At 38.8% G+C, this 19,410-nt stretch overlaps 1 protein-coding gene across 2 annotated transcripts; it reads left to right on the top strand.

Moving 5' to 3' along the window:
• Positions 1-2,407: 2,407 nt before the first annotated feature.
• Positions 2,408-16,399, top strand: nipal3 (NIPA like domain containing 3). 2 transcript variants are annotated; one of them, XM_083544816.1, is made up of 11 exons: positions 2,408-2,667; positions 2,904-2,972; positions 6,046-6,221; positions 6,330-6,385; positions 7,340-7,485; positions 8,028-8,124; positions 8,660-8,795; positions 11,601-11,689; positions 11,816-11,879; positions 12,348-12,442; positions 13,178-16,399. In XM_083544816.1, exons 1-11 carry the CDS (start codon positions 2,602-2,604, stop codon positions 13,360-13,362), a joined length of 1,179 nt encoding a protein of 392 aa, XP_083400942.1. In that variant the 5' UTR covers positions 2,408-2,601; the 3' UTR covers positions 13,363-16,399. The 2 variants fall into 2 exon arrangements, with proteins under 2 accessions (XP_083400942.1, XP_083400941.1); XM_083544815.1 differs by having other exon boundaries at positions 2,409-2,667; positions 6,046-6,217; positions 6,326-6,385.
• Positions 16,400-19,410: the final 3,011 nt, after the last annotated feature.

Genomic DNA, 19,410 nt, shown 5'->3' with positions numbered 1-19,410 from the left:
TTTGATCCTTGATTGGAAACGCACTACTGTTATGTTAGTATCTATTTCAGTAATTCGGGCGTATACACAAACAGACACATACACACACAAACACAAACACACACACACACACACACACACACCTTTCTTTAACATGCGCGTGAGCTTACGTCATTGTGACGCACGGGCGGTTCAAGTCCTGAGCAGTGATGTGAATTCAAAACAATGGAATGCATGTCACTGAGTGAAAGAGGCGTGTCAGGGTTGGTTATGAAAAACACACAGGCAGCAAGCGATTCATTGGGTGCAGACAGAAAAGAATTTATTGGGTAAGCGGAAAGTTGTGAGCAACTACGTCCATAGTATTGACAATACTTGGAGTAAACAGAGCGCTGCAACACAGACAGGTATCACATGCAGCGAGAATAAATGCTATTACTAAACCAAGAAACCCAATAAACACAATTTAACAAGTCTCCATTCACTGAAGCCACAGCTGCATCATCTGCATACACCATCTCTATCAGAAACAGCAATTTTTACCTCATAAAAGGTTTTCAGGTTCATTTTTGTGCAATTTTTTTTGTGGATTATGGTTATGAAATGAAGGCAAATGGTGTGTTTTTGTGCAAATTCCTTAAGATATACAGCTTTTCTTGAAAAGTCTGTTTTGTAAATGTCCTTGTAAGTCTGACTGCGACCAAATCAATTTCTTCTTTTTTTGTCAGCCATATTGGAAGAAAAAACAGGTATAAATTTCACACAAATATATTTGAGCTTGTGCACTTTGCTGCAGTTGCAGTTTGTGAGCATTGATTAGTGCGCTCTTTGACCATCCAATCAAACGATGTGAAAAACGCTGACATAATTGTACACCTGCTAGATGGCCCCGGTGTTGTCAAACCCAAAATCTGATAGGTTAAAGCAACAGCTTGAAGCAACGTGTACTTCACATTACAGGTGCACGCACTGCTGACTCTGAAGACCACACGGCAGATTCCTTTGGCCCTGGCAACATGTAATTATGACAACTTAAATCTGATTGGATAGAAACTTTAAACTAAATTACATTCCTTGAAGCAGCTGATCTTTGAGGAAGTAATATAATAATATAATATGCACAGTGTATATACAGATGTTATATACATACTGTATGTAGAAGATAATTTAAGATATTCAATACATTTACAACTATATACAGATGATTGATCATATATAAGCTGAAGTAGAAGTTTGTTTCCTCATATATGTGCACTATCATTAAATCTCTGATTATGCCAGGCATATATGACTTGTAGTCTTGAAGCTGTAACTTCTCTCTGGTATCATTATCTACAATCCAAATATACTAAATATGTCATTACTGCCCCAGCATTGTACAATACAATACAAAAAACAGACAAATTAAACCTACATACTACATATGGTCAAAGGTTTGCAGACATCTGACCGACAAATACATCTTTTGAATATATATATATATATATATATATATATATATATATATATATATATATATATATATATATATATATATATATATATATATATATATATACATGTGTGTGTGTGGACCATTCCGAGTTAAAAGCAAACAATTTTATCGGATTCTGGAACATTACAATTTCCATTCACTGAAATGGAATCAAGTCAATTTAATTTGTATAGCTCTTTTAACAATCGACATCGTCCCAAAAACAGCTTTACTGAGGCGCCCGAACATCATGACAATGTGCAGTTTGCGGTTGTGAAGAAAGTAATTCCATGGATTGATGATTTGCTTCGCCAAACTTTGTGTGAGGAATGAACCGCTCACAGCCCTGATCTCAAGCCAATTACTGAGCACCTTTGAGATGGAAATACAAACTGGAATACAAACTGCTTCCAAAATCAGAGTCTGGGTTTGATCGCATGTCGTTACGAAGTTGGGGTTAGAGCGCAGGGTCAGCCTTTTTACAGCACCCCAGCACAAAGGGTTAAGAGCCTTGCTTAAGGGCCCAAAAGTGGCAGCTTGGCAATACCAGTGCTTGAACCACGACATTTTGATCCGTAACCCAGAGCCTTAACCACTAAAACAATTGCATTTTGATAAAGCAGGAAAACCCCTGGAATATAATGCAGGCCAGGTGCCAGTGTCAGGGTTGGCAACCATGAGTCTACATGACATTCCTAGGTGCCACCTAGTGTTGATGTGCCGTGGGCGGGAATAGATCTCAAAACGGGTTTTTGCTGCCACCTATCGTTTGTGTTGAAAAAAAAACAACAACCTTATTTATATAATTTTGATTTAGCAATTTACTATTTCTACAATATCCACAATATTAGTCCTTACATTGAAGTTAAATAAAAATTAACTACATTTTTTTTTATATATAAACGAGAAAAGAAAAACAAGTCAAAGCGGAAACCCAGACACTTTTGTTTGCAGGTGTAACCGGAAGCGGAAGTGTTCATTGAAAATGGCGAGATGAATTTGACAGTGGACAGGGCTGGCTTCAACAATGAGTTGGAAAAGAGACTTTTGGAGGATTTAAATCAAGAAACAGCAACGAAAACTAAAGAAAAACTAATGACAGTGTGACTCTACAGGGAATAATTGTAAAAAAATATATTATTTTGATAATGTCGAATGCGGGTTTGGTTCAAACCGGAAGTGTGTACGCGGCGAATGGACCGCTTTCCTATACTGTGAGTATTGTTTCTCTTCATACAAACGAAATGACAAATCAACCACGATCATATTGAAAGTTTTACATTGTTGTAAATCAATAAATGAATCTGGTGTTTATTTTCAACGCTGTAAATCAGCTGTAATGTTTTTAGTTAGATTATAGGTTTATTGCTGCTTATTAAGTACACAGAGACATGTGTCCATGTGTGTGTTGTGTCCCTATTAAATTTGTTTTGTTTATGTGTTTTATTAGGACAACCTTATAGGTACATTGCTTGCTATCATCGGGAATTTGCTCATCAGCATCTCTGTGAACATACAGGTGGGTGTAACCAGACTGACGTGAGCTGTTAAAAATAGCTCTCTAACAGGGAAGAAGAGCAGTGTGACGAGTTCTCGTGATTATCTACTTAATTCCCATTGTGTATTATATTATACTATTAATATCATTATATTATATAGACATTTGTTTGTGGACGCCCTGACCGTAAGCTCGGTATGTGCTTTTTGAGCATCACATTCCATTTTTAGTCCTCATTGTTCATCAGATAGTTTTGAGAAAGTGCTTTATTTATCTATGTTTACACACAATCACCTTTAAAATAGTCCCCTCTCACAGCAGTACAGCTCTCCCAGCTTTCCTGCCACCTCCGGAATGCGTCCTGGAAGTCTTCTTTTCGAAACGTGTCAAACACCATCTGCGATCCGTGCCGGATCTCTGAAACTGTGTCACCTTTGAGCTGATCCTCATCTTTAAGAGGGTGGAGATCGCAGGAGACGAATCTGGCGAGTATTGTGGCTGCTGAAGCGTTGTGATGAGGAGGACTCGGTGACATGGTGTTCTAACTTGCGGTCAATGAGGCATCGTCCTCAGAACAGGACAGTGTTTTTTGGCACACTGACTTTTGGAGGTCGGGTCTCTCGGTGACTACGAGTGCAGCCTCGTGCTGAGATGCAAAACTTGTCTCAAACCTTTTTTGATACCGTAATGACCTTCACTCTTCCGAGAAGATGTTCCTCTAGGTTTTGTGGAGATTCAGTCAAGTACAAGGGTGTTAGTAAAGTCAGGTACTGATTGAGGGATTGAGGTGAGAAGGCCTGGGGTTCCCAGAGAGGTGGTTGCTTAGTGTTTAACGCATTGGATTAAATGAGAATGAGATAAATGCATGAGGGGGAGTGGTGGCTCCAGCGGTTAAGGCACTGGGTTACCGATCGGAAGGTCGGGGGTTCGAGCCCCGGTATCGCCAAGCTGCCACTCTTGGGCCCTTAAACAAGGCCCTTAACCCTCTATGCGCTAGGGGACCCTTACGAGAAAAATAAATCAAGGACCGTGACGTCGGAGCGACGTGGGGCCGCCTTCCCGTGGGCTCACCACCTGCAGGAGGGACCATAAGGGACCGGTGCTGAGAGGATTGGGCAGCAATCCCTGGATCCCTGGACACGGAGAAGTGTCTGGGGAATCTGCTTAGACTGCTGCCCCCACGACCCGAATTACGGATAAGCGGGAGAAGATGAACTGAAATGAGATAAATGCAAGTCGTTCTGGAGAAGGGCGTCTACCAAATGGCGTAAACGGAAGCATTTTGTTCCCTTACATCATGTTTAATTGTGTTGAGGTTTATTCGTCCAAACAATGTAAACCACATCTTCATACCAGGCCATTCAAGATCCTGCACTCCAAACCCATGTAAAGGAGAACTTCATGGATCTGGCTTTGTGCAGGTTTGGTTCTCCTAATGAAATGCATGTTCATACTTTTCTAACAGTTTTAAAGAAACACATATTGCAGGGAAAATCAGGTGTCACAATACTTTTGTTTATATAAAGTATATCAGTGGTTAGTGTCTGTCATGTAACAGGAGAGAGCTGGCTGGGAATTGACGAAAGGCTGAATTGGAATGAAAACGTTATTGTTAAAATGAGAAAGAAATCATGCTGTTGTGTCTTTCTGCTGCAGCTATCAATTATTCCATTGATTACTCGAGTAATTGGATTAGAAGTACTTTTCTGTTTATTTATTTTTTTTAAAGAGCAATACTAAACAAAGAAGTGAAAATAAGACGGGTCTTTTGTTTTATTTATAGAAAAATTGCCATTTTTATTGCTGAAATTGCACACAAGAACATCTGTTTTCCAGTGTTTAGCGGGTGGTGCGTCAGTAATAATGGTCCGTGTGGAAACGTGGTGCTCCATGTGGTGTTAAATGGATTGAAAAAGCTTTTTTTGTATTCAAATTAATCTAGGGATTGATGATAATATAATATAATGCTAATAACAGTTTATTACTACGAGTCTTCCGTATAGGACATCTTACAGCATATAGGGCCATTAGTAAACTCAAGCATTTAAAATGTGAACACACCTAGAAAAATAAGTCCCCACCTAAATAAATATAGGCAGAGACACTTAGTGTGTCTCGTCGGTTGTGAGCAGATCTGCAGAGCAAACAAGGTGACTAAGTGAGCACTGCTATTTTATATGTGGAGAAATGTTTATTTATTTTATTTACTTGCTTATTTGTTTATTTCTTTAAACAGTCATCAGATTTAACCACATTTTGTCATGCAGACCAGGTCCGATCTAATTCAGCATTGATTAGCACACACACCCAAAATAATTAGTTATTGGATGATGTTGGAGTTCAAATATTTTTAGATAGTTATCGCCGAGAGAAATTAAGTTTTTAATGAAAAGATAACCGTTCAAATTTAGTATAAAGGCCAAAAGTATTGGGACATTGATCTAATCTCGGCTGGAGAGAGAGAGAGAGAGAGAGAGAGAGAGAGAGAGAGAGAGAGAGAGAGAGGGAGGTTGCATGGGTTAAAGAGGAAGATCTTAAGCGTTCTGTATATATAGAGCTCTGACCTCAACACTATTGAACGCCTTAGGAATGAATGTGAATAATGACTGCACCCCAGACCTTCTCACCTCACCTACATCAGTTTTTTTTTTTTTCCTTTGTAATATTGAAATAAATTAATGTGTAATATATTGTGTGTGTGTGTTTACATTATTATGCTTTGACATGCATGGCAAAAAGTGACCCATAGATTACCTGTAAAGCCGTAAAACTGTGACATCATCATGTTAAGTGCACAGGACTAAGCCTTCTTCAGCGATGTAATCGCTCAGAATCAAAAATAGAAATATTTGTTAATTTGTGCATTTTTTTTTGTCATGTCCCCCCCTTCTCTCATCGAAAGGACCGACATGTAGATGCAACGTATAACAAATTATCTGTATGACATCATCTCTATTTAGCATCACTCATTCTGCGCTTATAGTTTTATAGTGTGTGGATGTGTTAAAGGTAAAAGGGTCTATTTCTTGACCCAGGAGCCATAGTTTATTTCTAATAGTTTGTGTCCTTCTTTCTCTCTCCCTCTCTCACACAGAAACAAAGCCATGTGGTGTTGGCAGGCGCTAAGGATCCGAGGCTGTACTACTGCACAAAGACGTGGTGGTGCGGCCTTGTGCTACTGCTGATCGGAGAAGGATCCCTGTTCACCTCGTACGCCTTCGCGCCGCTCTCTCTCATAGCCCCACTCAGTGCTGTGTCTCTTATAGGCAAGTATTATTCTAACACCCGTTTCACATCAACCCGAACCCTAATACAGACCTCTGCCTTATTAAATATCCAAAGAGATTCAAAGCGTTTTTTGATTCCCTTTACAGCCAGCTGTATCCTGGGATTTCTGTATTTGAGAGAAAAATGGAAGCCAAAGGAGTTTCTGAGTAAGTGCGCCGTCTTTTGTCCCACCACTGCAAAATAGTATGAGAACCAATAGTTGTAGTTGGGAGTGTGCTTTTTGTCCATTTCTTAATAACCCTGGTGCTACATAACACAACAGAGCCAAGGATTAAAGTGCTTCGTGTGCAACCTGGTGCAAACAAACAATACACACGGCAGTGCAGGACAAATACACAAAACACACAAAGTAGCACCGACTAGTAAACCTACAGTATAATGTGTTATACAGAGAAATGTGCGAATAATGAGAACTGGAAACAAGAGCGCACTTGGAAATACTGTATATACACAACAGGCAATCGAGTAGGTGTGCAACAACACCGCATGTAAACAGTTACAGTATGGGTGGTGCAGGGAAACGGGATATTTCGGGTTGTAATCCTGGGGTTTCGGCAGTAATCAAGAAACTATTAGTTCTAATGGAGCAGTGAAGTGGTGTGCAACCAGCGTTCGCTTATTAGAATGGTGATAGTGTGAGTGCTCTTTACCAGTTAGGACATTGTGATGTTCTCCCGTCTGGTCATGTGATTACAACACGGTTGCGTCATTTCAAAAGGAACGGCTCGACACAGCGATGATGTTGTGGAACGGAGCAGCGAGTCGTGATAATGAAGCTGAAATTCAGTAGTTATAAAAGACTTTACAGCGAATGCTCGTTGCAGACAGCTTCACTTTATAACTAATGGAAAGGGGTTCGAAACGAGCTTGCACTGGTCCCAAATTATTGCCAACATCCCATTATTTGTGTGTGTGTGTGTGTGTCTGTGTGTCTGTGTGTGTGTGTATGTGTGTGTGTTTGTGTGTATTACACAAAGTAAACTGAAACCCTAGAATTAAAATTCAATCTTCACTTTTTAGCTATTCTTTCATTAAAATTAAATATGTGTCTACCCAGAATGCACTGCGTTTTTGTTTATTTATTTATTTTTGTTTTCCAGAACGCTACGGCTTGTCATTTCTCGGCTGTGCCTTGACTGTAGCGGGGACGTACCTCTTTGTCACATTCGGGCCAAACTCTCACGAGCAGCTGAACGCAGAAAACATTGTGAAGCACCTGATTGGCTGGCCAGTCCTCCTGTACCTGGTGAGAATAAACCTCAACATCTCCGAGCATATGCACCGTTTAGACTCCACACTATATGGATAAACATTTGTTGAAATGTGCGCATACAGTTTAAGAAGTCCATTGATGATGAGCGTTCTTTTCCTGTTGTGTCTGCAGGAAGTCACAGCTCTACCTCTGCCATGTTAATCTGTATTCTATGTGACTCTCAGGACACGCCTCGGTCTCCGTAGTTTTGTGATACGTCATATTCACGTAGCTGCGGTGGTGTTGAAAGAAATCAATCCACATATTGGTCAAAAATTATTGATTGCTTCCTAAACAATAAAGATAAAGTGCATCTACTAATAATTATATATAAATCAATCGCTTTTTACCGTTTTTTTAAAAAACAAATGCATCACGATACAAATGTCAACTTTTTATCCCATGCACCCTTTTTTTTTTAAATCGATGCATCACATCGTTAACTTTTATGCCAGCGCGAATAAGTGAATCTTCCCATCCCTATTGTGTAGATTTCTTTGATGACTTTAACTTTCTTTTCCTTTTTTGCTGCTTAGCTCCTGGAGATCATCACATTCTGTCTCGTGCTGTATTTCTACAAACAGCACAACGCAAACTACCTCGTGCTCATCCTGCTGTTGGTGGCGCTGCTGGGTAAGGAGCATTCAGCTTTTTTTTTTTTTTTTTTCTTCTTTTTTTTCTTTTCAGTGTTTTGACTGAAGAAAGTACACATATTGCTAATAAGAATTCCAGGGTATAGGAATTATTTCACGATCACAACCTTACAATTCCGAAAGCTTAAAGCTTCCGACAGACAGACAGACAGACAGACAGACAGACAGACAGACAGACAGACAGACAGACAGACAGACAGACAGTTTTGAGGTGGTCATAAGCTTCAACGATTTCTGCTTTAAACCTAAGTCCGTATCTGTACAACATTTTGCATGCATTCCCTGTGTCTATGTAGGTTACTCTGGGTTCTCCAGTTTCTTCCACAGCAGTCCTGATATCTGACAAAGATGTGAATGAATAGTATAATAACAACATGAGTTAAACAATTAACCTTTAGATGTTTAATAAAAATTGTCCAAATGGCAATTCTTTATTGCATTATCTTTCATTGTGGCACGAAGTGGATTGTGGATTGTATTTCTCATGCATTACTTCGTGTTCTTTCTCACTTCAGGCTCTGTGACTGTCATCACGGTGAAGGCGGTTGCGGGGATGGTGGTTCTCAGCATTCAGGGCTCCCTCCAGCTCAGTTATCCCATTTTCTACGTCATGTTCGTCTGCATGGTGGCCAGCATCTTCTTTCAGGCATCGTGAGTCTCTCTTTCTTTTTCTCTCTCTTTCCTAATAATGCAATAAATTCATTTGAACTGCACTCATTTTATTAACGCAGAGCACATTTCTGTTCACCATTTGTATCTTAGAATATAAATAAATAGATATAAAAAAAAACTGAAACCTTTAACGCATCACACATTTATTCACAAAGTCCTTTCTTTACTCGGATATAAAAAAAAATAAACTCCAGCGAAAAATCTTTTTTTAATCACAACAAACAAAACAAACATTTGTTTTACCGATGCAGTAAACAAGCACCAAAAAACGCAATGATGATTCTTCTTCTTTATTGGCGGTTTGCATTCTGATTGAAAGCATGATGCCATTTACTGTGGTAATGGATCAGAGACTTTTATCCCTTTTTCCCACGGACCCAAAATGGGGCACATATCCGGCAATTATAACCGTCCGTGTGGAAACATAGCAAAAGTTCTGTTTGGTGTCCCGATGATTTCCATAATTTGAAACATCATTATTATTTGAAAACCTTTACAAGAAAAAGTATTCATTTTAGGTACAGTGGTGTGAAAAAGTGTTGGGCCCCTTCCTGATTACAATAATTATCTTTTTGCATATTTGTCACACTTTGTTTTAGATCATCAAACTAATTTAAATATTAGTAAAAGATTAAACAAGTGAACCCAACATGCAGTTTTTAAATTAATTGGGTTTTTTTATTATTGAGGGGACACAAAATCCAAAACTACATGGCCCTGTGTGAAAAAATACCCCCTGTTAAAACTGGTTTATCACACCTGAGTTCAATTTCTCCAGTCACACCCAGGCCTGACTGCTACACCTGTTCACAATCAAGAAATCTTTTAAACAAGACCTGCCTGACAAAGTGAAGTAGACCAAAAGATCCTCAAAAGCTAGACATCATGCCAGGATCCAAAGAAATTTAGAAACAAATGAGAGAAAGTAATTGAGTCTGGAAAAGGTTATAAAGCCATTTCTAAAGCTTTGGGACTCCAGTGAACCACAGTAAGAGCTATTATTCACAAATGGCAAAAACATGGAACAGTGGAGAACCTTCCCAGGAGTGACCGGCCGACCAAAATTACCCCAAGAGGACTCATCCAAGAGGTCACAAAAGACCCCACAACAACATCCACAGAACTGCAGGCCTCACTTCCCTTGGTTAAGGTCAGGGTTTTATGACTCCACCATGAGAAAGAGACGGCAAAAATGGTCTGCATGGCAGAGTTCCAAGACGAAAATCGCTGCTGAGCAAAAACAACATAAAGGCTCGTCTCATTTTTGCCAGAAAACATCTTGATGATCCCCAAGACTTTTGGGAAAATACTCTGTAGACTGTGGACAAAAGTAAAACTTTTTGGAAGGTGTGTGTCCCATTAGGTCTGGCGTAAAAGTTACACCGCATTTCAGAAAAAGAACATCATACTAACAGTAAAATATGGTGTTGATAGTTGATTTTGTAGCTTCAGGACATGGAAGACCTGCTGTGATAAATGGAACCGTGAATTCTGCTGTTACCAAAAAATCCTGAAGGAGATATCCAGCCATCTGTTCGTGAACTCAAGCTGAAGGGAACTTGGGTTCTGCAGCAGGACAACGATCCAAAACACACCAGCAAGTCCACCTCTAAATGGCTGAAGAAAAACACAATGCAGACTTTGGAGTGGCCTAGTCAAAGTCCTGACCTGAATCCTATTTAGATGCTGAAGCATGACCTTAAAAAGTCGGGTTATTCTCGAAAACCCTCCAATGTGGCTGAATTACAACAATTCAGCATAGATGAGTGACCAAAATTCCTCCACAGCGCAGTAACAGACTCAGTGCAAGTTACCGCAAACGCTTAATTGCAGTTGTTGCTGCTGAGGGCGGTGCAACCAGTTATTAGGTTTAGGGGGCAAACACTTTTTCACACAGGGCCATGTAGTTTTGGATTTTGTTTTCCTTCAATAATAAAACAAATTCATTTAAAAACTGCATGTTGTGTTCACTTGTGTTCTCTTTTACTAATATTTAAATTAGTTTGATGATCTGAAACATTAAAGTGTGACCAACACTTTTTCACACCACTGTATATTTGGAACATTAAATATTTAAATCAATTGACAGCCCTAATATGTATATGTGTGTGTGTGTATATATATATATATATATCTCACAAAGTGAGTACAACCTTCACATTAAAGCCATTTTATTATAATCTTCTCAAGAGACAATAGTATAGAAATGAAACTTGGATATATTTAAGTAAATGTGCAGGTTGTATTTACTGTCCAATAAAAATAACTTAACATACACCCATTATTGTCTAAATAACTGGCAACAAAAGTAAGTACACCCTCAGTGAACATGTCAAAACTGTGTCCAAAGTGTCTGCTTTCTGTTTGCGCACCATTGTTGTGTGTGTATGTGTGTGTGTGTGTATATATATATATATATTAGTGAGTGAGTGAGAGAGAAATCTTTGTCTTTCTTTTTCCTCTCTTTTATGTCTCTTTCTATCTCTCTATGCTTATCTGAGTGTGTGTGTGTGTGTGTGTGTGTGTGTGTGTGTGTGTGTGTGTGTGTGTCTCTGTCTCTAACGATTCTATACTTTTATTACAGCGATTAACCATTTGAGCATTAATGAGGGAATTTCTATTTTTTTCAACACCTTTCTGACTAAATGATTTGGAACGGTTTCTAAATCCTGATTTATGTCTAATGTGTGTTTTGGAGAAAGCGTTCCATGATGTAGCCTTGGATTAATAAGAGGCCTTTATTTTATCCATGCTTTTTATTTTTCTTTTCTTTTCTTATCACAGATTTCTTGCCCAGGCGTCCCATTTGTACGATTCGTCCCTCATCGCCTGCGTTAACTACATCTTCTCGACCACGTGTGCCGTCGGTGCAGGTAACACACTCGTCTCCATTACGAAACGTATCCAACACGGCATTCATTCCAGGGTTCAAGCATTTAATACTTTTTTTTTTTTTTTATTAGGTTCATTGTAATCATCTTGTTACTTTTCTAATCTAGGAGCCATATTTTACCTGGAGTTCAACCAAGAGGATGTTCTGCACATCTGCATGTTTTTATTAGGGTGAGTGGGATCTAGATTATAAATTGCTTACTCAGCGTTTACATCCTAACCAAATATAGTCACATCTCATTATTAGGAGTTCTGGGGTACAATCAGCATTTCAATTCATTCCAAAGGTTTTCAGTAGGGTTGAGGTCGGAGCTTTTTTAGCAGGAGATCCTACACTCCAAATCCATATCTTCATGGAGCTGCCTTTGTGCTGGAACAAATATGATTTTCAAATTCATAACAAGACCTCCTTCCCTATCCAGACTGAAGCTTGAAAACCTATACAAGCTTACCTAGAAGATTCCTGGGAACAGTAATTGAAATGGAATCATCTCTGATATTTCTCCAGTCTATTTCAATAGACATTAAACAAAGCACGTTTTTAGACACAGATTCGTACGATTGCATATTCTGACGTCTGAGCACCAGCATTATAGAACATTAATTCATGTACTGAGGTTCTGCTGTTTGTTTTGACAGATGCGCCGTGTGCTTCCTGGGCGTCCTCCTCATCACCAAAAGCAAGAAGAAAGCCAAACCATTCGAGCCATACGTGACCATGGACATGGTCAAAGGTTGGTGCATGAACATCCAAGAACAAAAAAAAAATCGATTGACCTGAAGTATAAAACATCGAACGCAGCATGTAACAGAAATTTAGACCGAGTCATGTTTACTCAGCTTTATTGATTGTCAAACACAATAAAACAATTATAATTGTTGATATATTGTGATCAACAGTAGGTTTCCATGGTGTCTTCAGGGCAGATGATTTTATGAGAAATTATGAACTGTAATGTGTGATGTCTTTCCAAGCACCTATGCTATATGGACAAATGTATTAGGACGCCTTATTTTTGCAGATATGGGGCTCTTCCACAACAAAATTGTCCATGACAATGCTTGTGTGCACAAAGCCAGCTCCATGAACATGTGTGATACACAGGGTTGGAGTGGAAGTTCTCCTGCTATAGAGCTCCAAACCCTTTTAAACACCTTGGAATGGAATCGGAGCTGCAACCCAGGCCTCCTTACCTCACCTACATCAGTACCTGACTTAACAGCCTTGTAGCTGAATAAATCTCCACAAAGTCTAGTAGAACATCTTATGAGAAGTAAATAGGAATAAATGTGTAATGGGATGCTCCAAAAAAAAAAAAAAAAAAAAAAAAAAAAAAAAAGAACAGAAAGGTCTCCACAAACGTTTGTCCATATAGTGTATATTAAAATCATAATAATGAACACCACACTGTCGCTGATTATTAATATTAATTGTGTATATTTCTTTGCTTCTTCTTTTTTTAAAACAGGCGTTCCAACGATCCACGATAAAGGCTGGCCTGTTCAGCCGGATTATAACGGCTCCTTCTCCTACGGCACCCTCGTAAACACCGACAGCGTTGCACCCGCGACTCTGCCGGTGGCGAATCAGGAATCGGGCGTATCTCCAAGCACGGGTCACAAGTACCAGGCAGACGAACTCAAAAAAGACTAGCTACATGATGATAAATCTATTTAAAAAGAAAATATAAATAAAAGCTGCATTTGACCTTATGGTCACTTCAGAAAACTGAACGAGTTGCTGGTAAAAAAATAAATTACAAGACCGATTTTGCTGCAATTTCAAGCTTTAAAAGAAATCTCCAGAACTGTAAGGCTTTTCTGGAGCACCACACTGTCAGAACTTGAATCTGCGGACGACAGGGTGAACCTTTGGTGTTCTCAGCTTTTGTGTGTCTTTCCATTCTAACATACTATAATGCACTTCATTCTTATCGCAATCAGAGCCAAAGACAATTTGATTCCCCTTCAATTAGATTGGACTATAATGCAGATTGTTGTTGAAGTAATGACTGACCTGTGATTTTAGTTTCCCATTCGCACATATTTCATAATGGAGACTAATAATAATAATAATAATAATAATAATGTTTATTCTAATATAAAGTTGCCTTAGAACAAAATGCTGAGGTCCGCCGATGATCGGATCGTATTTGCCAATAACCAATTAATCAACCAATATTTTTTTTTTAAATGCATATTGGATAAAAATTACCAAAAAAACACTCCATGTAAAATACTACTGAATTATTAATTTATGTTTTTTTTACAAAAAAACAAACTCATGAAAATGTGCTAAATTAATATATTATTTATATTTATAAATTATTAGGGAAAATAAAAGACATGCAATCAAACGGAAACAAAATGTAACTGCAAAAAAAATTTTTAAATCCAAAGATTTTTTTTTAAATGACACTTCAAATAAACAGCACGTGGTGTCAGTGATTGACCTCTAGAGGCCGCTTTCGTACTGTGCAACGCAACCTGGAAAAACTGTCTTTTTCAGCAATCAGTTATCGGTGCAAACTCGATAAATTGGTCGAATCGGGGGGGGGGATTGGGAAAGAAATGATTCAGTAAAGCGTTATTTAATGTATTTTTGTGGATCTCGCCGTCAACGCTTTCATTCTCTATCCAAACACTGTGCATCTATGCATCTACCGGGTATTAGATCAGCAGCATTTTGCTTTATTTCTTTTTTATAACTCCTGCAGTATATTGCACAAGTTTTTGCAGAAAAACGAGTTCTGACATTTTGGCTTGTATCGAGGTCAGTATGTCAGTTATGAGTAGACTAAAGTACTGGTTTGAACACGATGTGTACAAAATTTCCACTGACTCACACACTGGGGGTTTCCTTATGGGGGTCCCGAACTATATTTCCGTACGTCGTCGCAGTGGACGAACTTGTGTTTTTGGATTTCATTCACGTGGGTTTTACGATGCCCTGATTTAACTCTGTCGCTCGTATGCTCACATGGCATCACTTCTGTCTCACTCACACGTTCAAACATGTGACAAACTAGCTACTGGATACAACGCTTCGCTAATGGAGAAAACTCGGAAGTTCGCTAGATAACAGTGTCATGAGCTAAGGTGTTTAATATAAGCATGATGTGTTGCCTTTGCAAAACTTTACTAGCTAATTAGCTATCTAGGCTACTAGTTCTGATTTAAGTATTAAGAAAATTGTTTAGAAATAGCCTGAAAATAGAAAACACTGTATGGTCAAAAGTTTGTGGACACCTGAGCATAAGATTAGTGTGCTTTTCTCCATATAATAAAACATCCTGAATATAATTGTAATAATCTCCACTCTTCTGGGAAGATGTTCCACTGGATTTAGTGTGCGCTTGTGGAGGATTTTGTTACAAGGGTGTTAGTGAAGTCAGGTACTGGGGTGCAGACGTCATCCAAAATTTGTGGTAACAATTTGACGAAGAAAAGTGTCCCAATACTTTTGGCCGTACAGAATATCAGCCAGGTTTCTTTTAACTCTCACTTTTATTTGTTTTTGGTTTTTTAACCCCCAAAAAAAGTGTCTTTCTACCAGTGACCTACGCATTCAAGACTGTCTTAACGAAACTATAGGTGTGTGATGAATGTTTCCTGCAACCCTTTAGCACTGATCGTACACTGATGTTTGATCAGGTGAGGATCTCAGACGAGTTCCTCATATATCAACATGCTTTAAAAGCCTTACATTGTTATATTGTCCATCATTTATTCTGTTCAGTAATTTATTCTCATGTTGTGGTCACTTTATTTTTGATGGGAAATGAGTAGCTATTTAATGTGAAGGGAATTTTTAATTTATTGATTTATTTCTGATCATTTGTATTATATGTAGAAAGAGTACAAATCTCCGAACTGTCTTCATTTGCATTTCCAAAGAAATCCCGATTGTTTGGGCGGAAAGGGGAACATGTATGTGTGGGTAAAAGATGTGTGTCAAACTGATGATTTTTCTGGGTAACACTAATTCAGCTGATTCATTTTAGTTTCTATCTAAATTTCTGGAAATTTTCCATGGGAACTTCATCCTGGGGAATTTTGGAAATATTCCAAGTTGGCTATTTTACCAGGAATTTATAAGAATTAATTAAAAAAAAAGTGGGAAATTTGAGTTATAATCATAAAATACATTTAAAAAAAGGTTTCAAACATAAATTGGATAAACATTACTTACATTTATGTGAATACTCACCAAAATTTATTTATTTTTTTACGTTATTTTGTGTGCAGGATTCTAGAAATGATGCGCGTTATGTTCTTAAGGAATGCGCAGAGCGTCTAGGGGGCGTGGCCTCAGTCACCGTGCAGTAATTGTGCACGTGATTGATCAATGCGCAGGAAGAAATTCAACTGAAATTACGTCGTCTTAACCAAAATTATCCTGCACTTTTTTTTTCCCAACTACATTTAAGTTCCCTGTTATAGGCTAAAGTGCAATTTTGTAAATTCCATGTTTATTCCCATGGAAAGTTTCCAGCATTGAAAATTCCTAGGATTTTGCAACCCTAGTTGTGATAAGCCATAAGGATGCGAATTGTAAGAATTAATAAATGGTACTTTTTGATTTCTGCTCGATTTCTGCAGTGTGACTGTAAGTGTTAAACTCTCTACACTGCATTCCTTCTTACATGTGTGTCTCAGTGTACAGTACCAATAAACTAATTATCCAATCATCTAAAGTCTTTATGGTTTTTGAGAGACAATGGCATGTACCTTTTATTACTATACAACACACTCGGTTATTTAAAGATTTTCTTTGACCAAACAAATCTAAAAAGTCCAGATGTTCCACTTTATTTTTCATTGAAAAATCCTCCTTTTGCAGGAAGAACAGTTTTACACGCTCTCGGCATCCGGACAGTCCTTTTCTCCAAACGTTCAGCTGAAATACTTTGCAGTGTCTCTTGTAAAACTCCCCGATGTTTTTCTGTGCATCTCGGAGCAGTTCAGTAGGATTTAGGTGCGGTGACTGGGCAGGTCGTTCCATGATAGACATCAATCCAGACGACTGTCTGCTCTCTAAATAATGAGTACAGATCTCAGACGTACGCTTCGTATTCTTCATTGTCTTGTTGTACGGTGAAGTCGGTTTCAATGAACCGCTTTCAGTCCAGACGGAATTACATGGTGTACTGTATGTTGAAATATGAAATGGTTGCCATGTTGGTTTCTTTCACCCAGAATATCCAAACCATTACGCTTCCACCTCTATGTTTAAGGGGTGAGGCAGTCTAATCACATCTTCCCTCCTGTTCAGGCTGCAGACTCACCACACCTAGGATGGGTTTTTTTACCATTCCGTATAGACTGCAGTTTGAGTGAAATTCCCAGGAGATCAGCAGTTTTCCGAACTACAATAAATACACAGCACAACATTAACAATACAATAATACAGTTTAATAATCGACCGCCTATGTTAAAAAAAAATGGGATAGCAGGACATGAGGAGGACAATTCAAACCGCCTACTTGGTCGAAAGTCCAGAAACCAGTTGTACAGGCAGATGTCCACATCTGGGATTGGTGGAAATAGTATTAATTGGGGGTCCAAGGAGTTACTCCAAGTAAGAAGGAACAAATAATAGGTACAGTTTTTGAAGGAAGGCAGCAGGTTGGTTGTTCCAATCAACTTGGAGAATCAACCACAGATCCTCTTTGGATGTAGGCTGCCTCAAATCCTTCTGCCGCATAATGTAATCCCAGACACACACAGTGATGTTGGGTCTTAAAATTGGGGCTCTATGCGGGCCAAAACTATTACTTCCAGGATTCCTTATTTTGCTCCATGCTGAAGATAGTCGTTGTCCTGCTGCAGAATAAATTTGGGATCAGATGCCTCCCTGATGGTACTGCATGATAGATAATTATCTGCCTGGATTTCTCAGCATTGAGGACACCAATAATCCTGAACTAATCCCTCTATATTAGCCCTAAAATGGCCAAAGAACCTCCAGCTCCAGGTTGATTGTTTTCCTGTTCCAGAACTTATTACAAATGTTACTTACTGCAGCTTTAAAGACGAAAACAGGTATTTGCGATAGACTTTAAAGGGCCGGGTAATTAAATTTGCCCCGTGAAAGCTGAAGAAAAAAGCTGTGGATATTTTTGTTTGTTTGTTTGTTTGTTTGCTTGTTGTTGGACCCTTTCCATGAAGTCCATAATGATTGGACTCCAGGGGCTGATAATTGTTTATTTTTCTTTCGTTATTTTCGTTTTTGATAATGGTGTGCAGATATTTTGGAACATTTGTACAGACCTGATGTGGTTAAAAAACACTTATAGATTTTGTATTTTTCTTTTTGTTTTTACCAAAGCGAGCTATAATAAGATTAGTGCTGGATAAGGGATGTACTTGCATTGTGACCGCTGGAGGGCGCTGTTGCATATGCAAAGTATACGTTATCAGGTGTACTTACTGTTACAAGGGTAGTACCAGTGTAAGGCCGTGCATTTCATACCTTGGCCTTCAGTGGTGTCCTGCCTGAATCAGTCTACCTTTTAATACCGTAATTGTGACACCACAGCAATAGAAACCATCAGTATTATAAAGAAACACAGTATAATGCCATTACTAAAGCAAGAAACCCAGTGAACACAATTCACAATTCGAGTCTCCTTTCACTGCAGCCACAGCCACAGCTGCACCACCCACACACATCATCTCTAGCAGAAGCATCGATATTAACCTCATGAAATTTTTGTGCATTTTTTTCTGTGCATTGTATATTTTTCCAGGGATTTGAAATCAATGCAAATTGTAAATGTCTATCTAAGTATCTCTGCGACCACATACGTTTCATCTCCTCTGTAAAGGGATTGTGGAATGAAAAAATCAGTTATTGTCCCTGGCAACCCGTGATGTAACACCTGACATCTGACTGAATTCTAACCTAAATTATACTCAGATTTATCACCTAGAGTGTAATACCACCTTACTATGTCATTTATGGTGTAGTCCTGCCTCACTATGTCACTCAGGGTGTATTTCTGCCTCACTCTGTCATTCAGGGTGTATTACCACCTTACTATGTCATTTAGGGTGTAGTCCTGCCTCACTATGTCACTCAGGGTGTATTCCTGCCTCACTCTGTCATTCAGGGAGTATTACCACCTTACTATGTCACTTAGGGTGTATTCCTGCCTCACTATGTCACTCAGGGTGTATTCCTGCCTCACTCTGTCATTCAGGGTGTATTACCACCTTACAATGTCATTTATGGTGTAGTCCTGCCTCACTATGTCACTCAGGGTGTATTCCTGCCTCACTCTGTCATTCAGGGTGTATTACCACCTTACTATGTCATTTAGGGTGTAGTCCTGCCTCACTATGTCACTCAGCATGTATTACCACCTCGTTATGTAACTTAGGGTGTATTTCCGCCTCACTATGTAATTCAGGGTGTATTCCCGCCCCACAAAGTCTCACTCAGGGTATATTCCTAAATTGGTGTATTCCAAAATTGACTCTGGATCCACTTGCCAGAACATTTGGATGTCTAATGAATTATGAGATCATATCAGGTACATTAGTGTTTTTGAGCTTTTTTTTGGCCCCCAAACAAAAAATGTCTATTCTCTAAGGTCATTAACTATCAGTAATTACGAGCAGAGAATAAGTAACACATTATGCACAGGGGGAATGAACTCGGACTCTGTTTGTACACATATTATGGTGATGATCCACC

Source organism: Silurus aristotelis, assembly GCF_946808225.1.
Source record: "Silurus aristotelis genome assembly, chromosome: 6".
Taxonomy (NCBI): Eukaryota; Metazoa; Chordata; class Actinopteri; order Siluriformes; family Siluridae; genus Silurus; species Silurus aristotelis.
The sequence above is the reverse complement of the archived record's forward strand: the minus strand, read 5'-3'. Positions and strand labels throughout refer to the sequence as shown.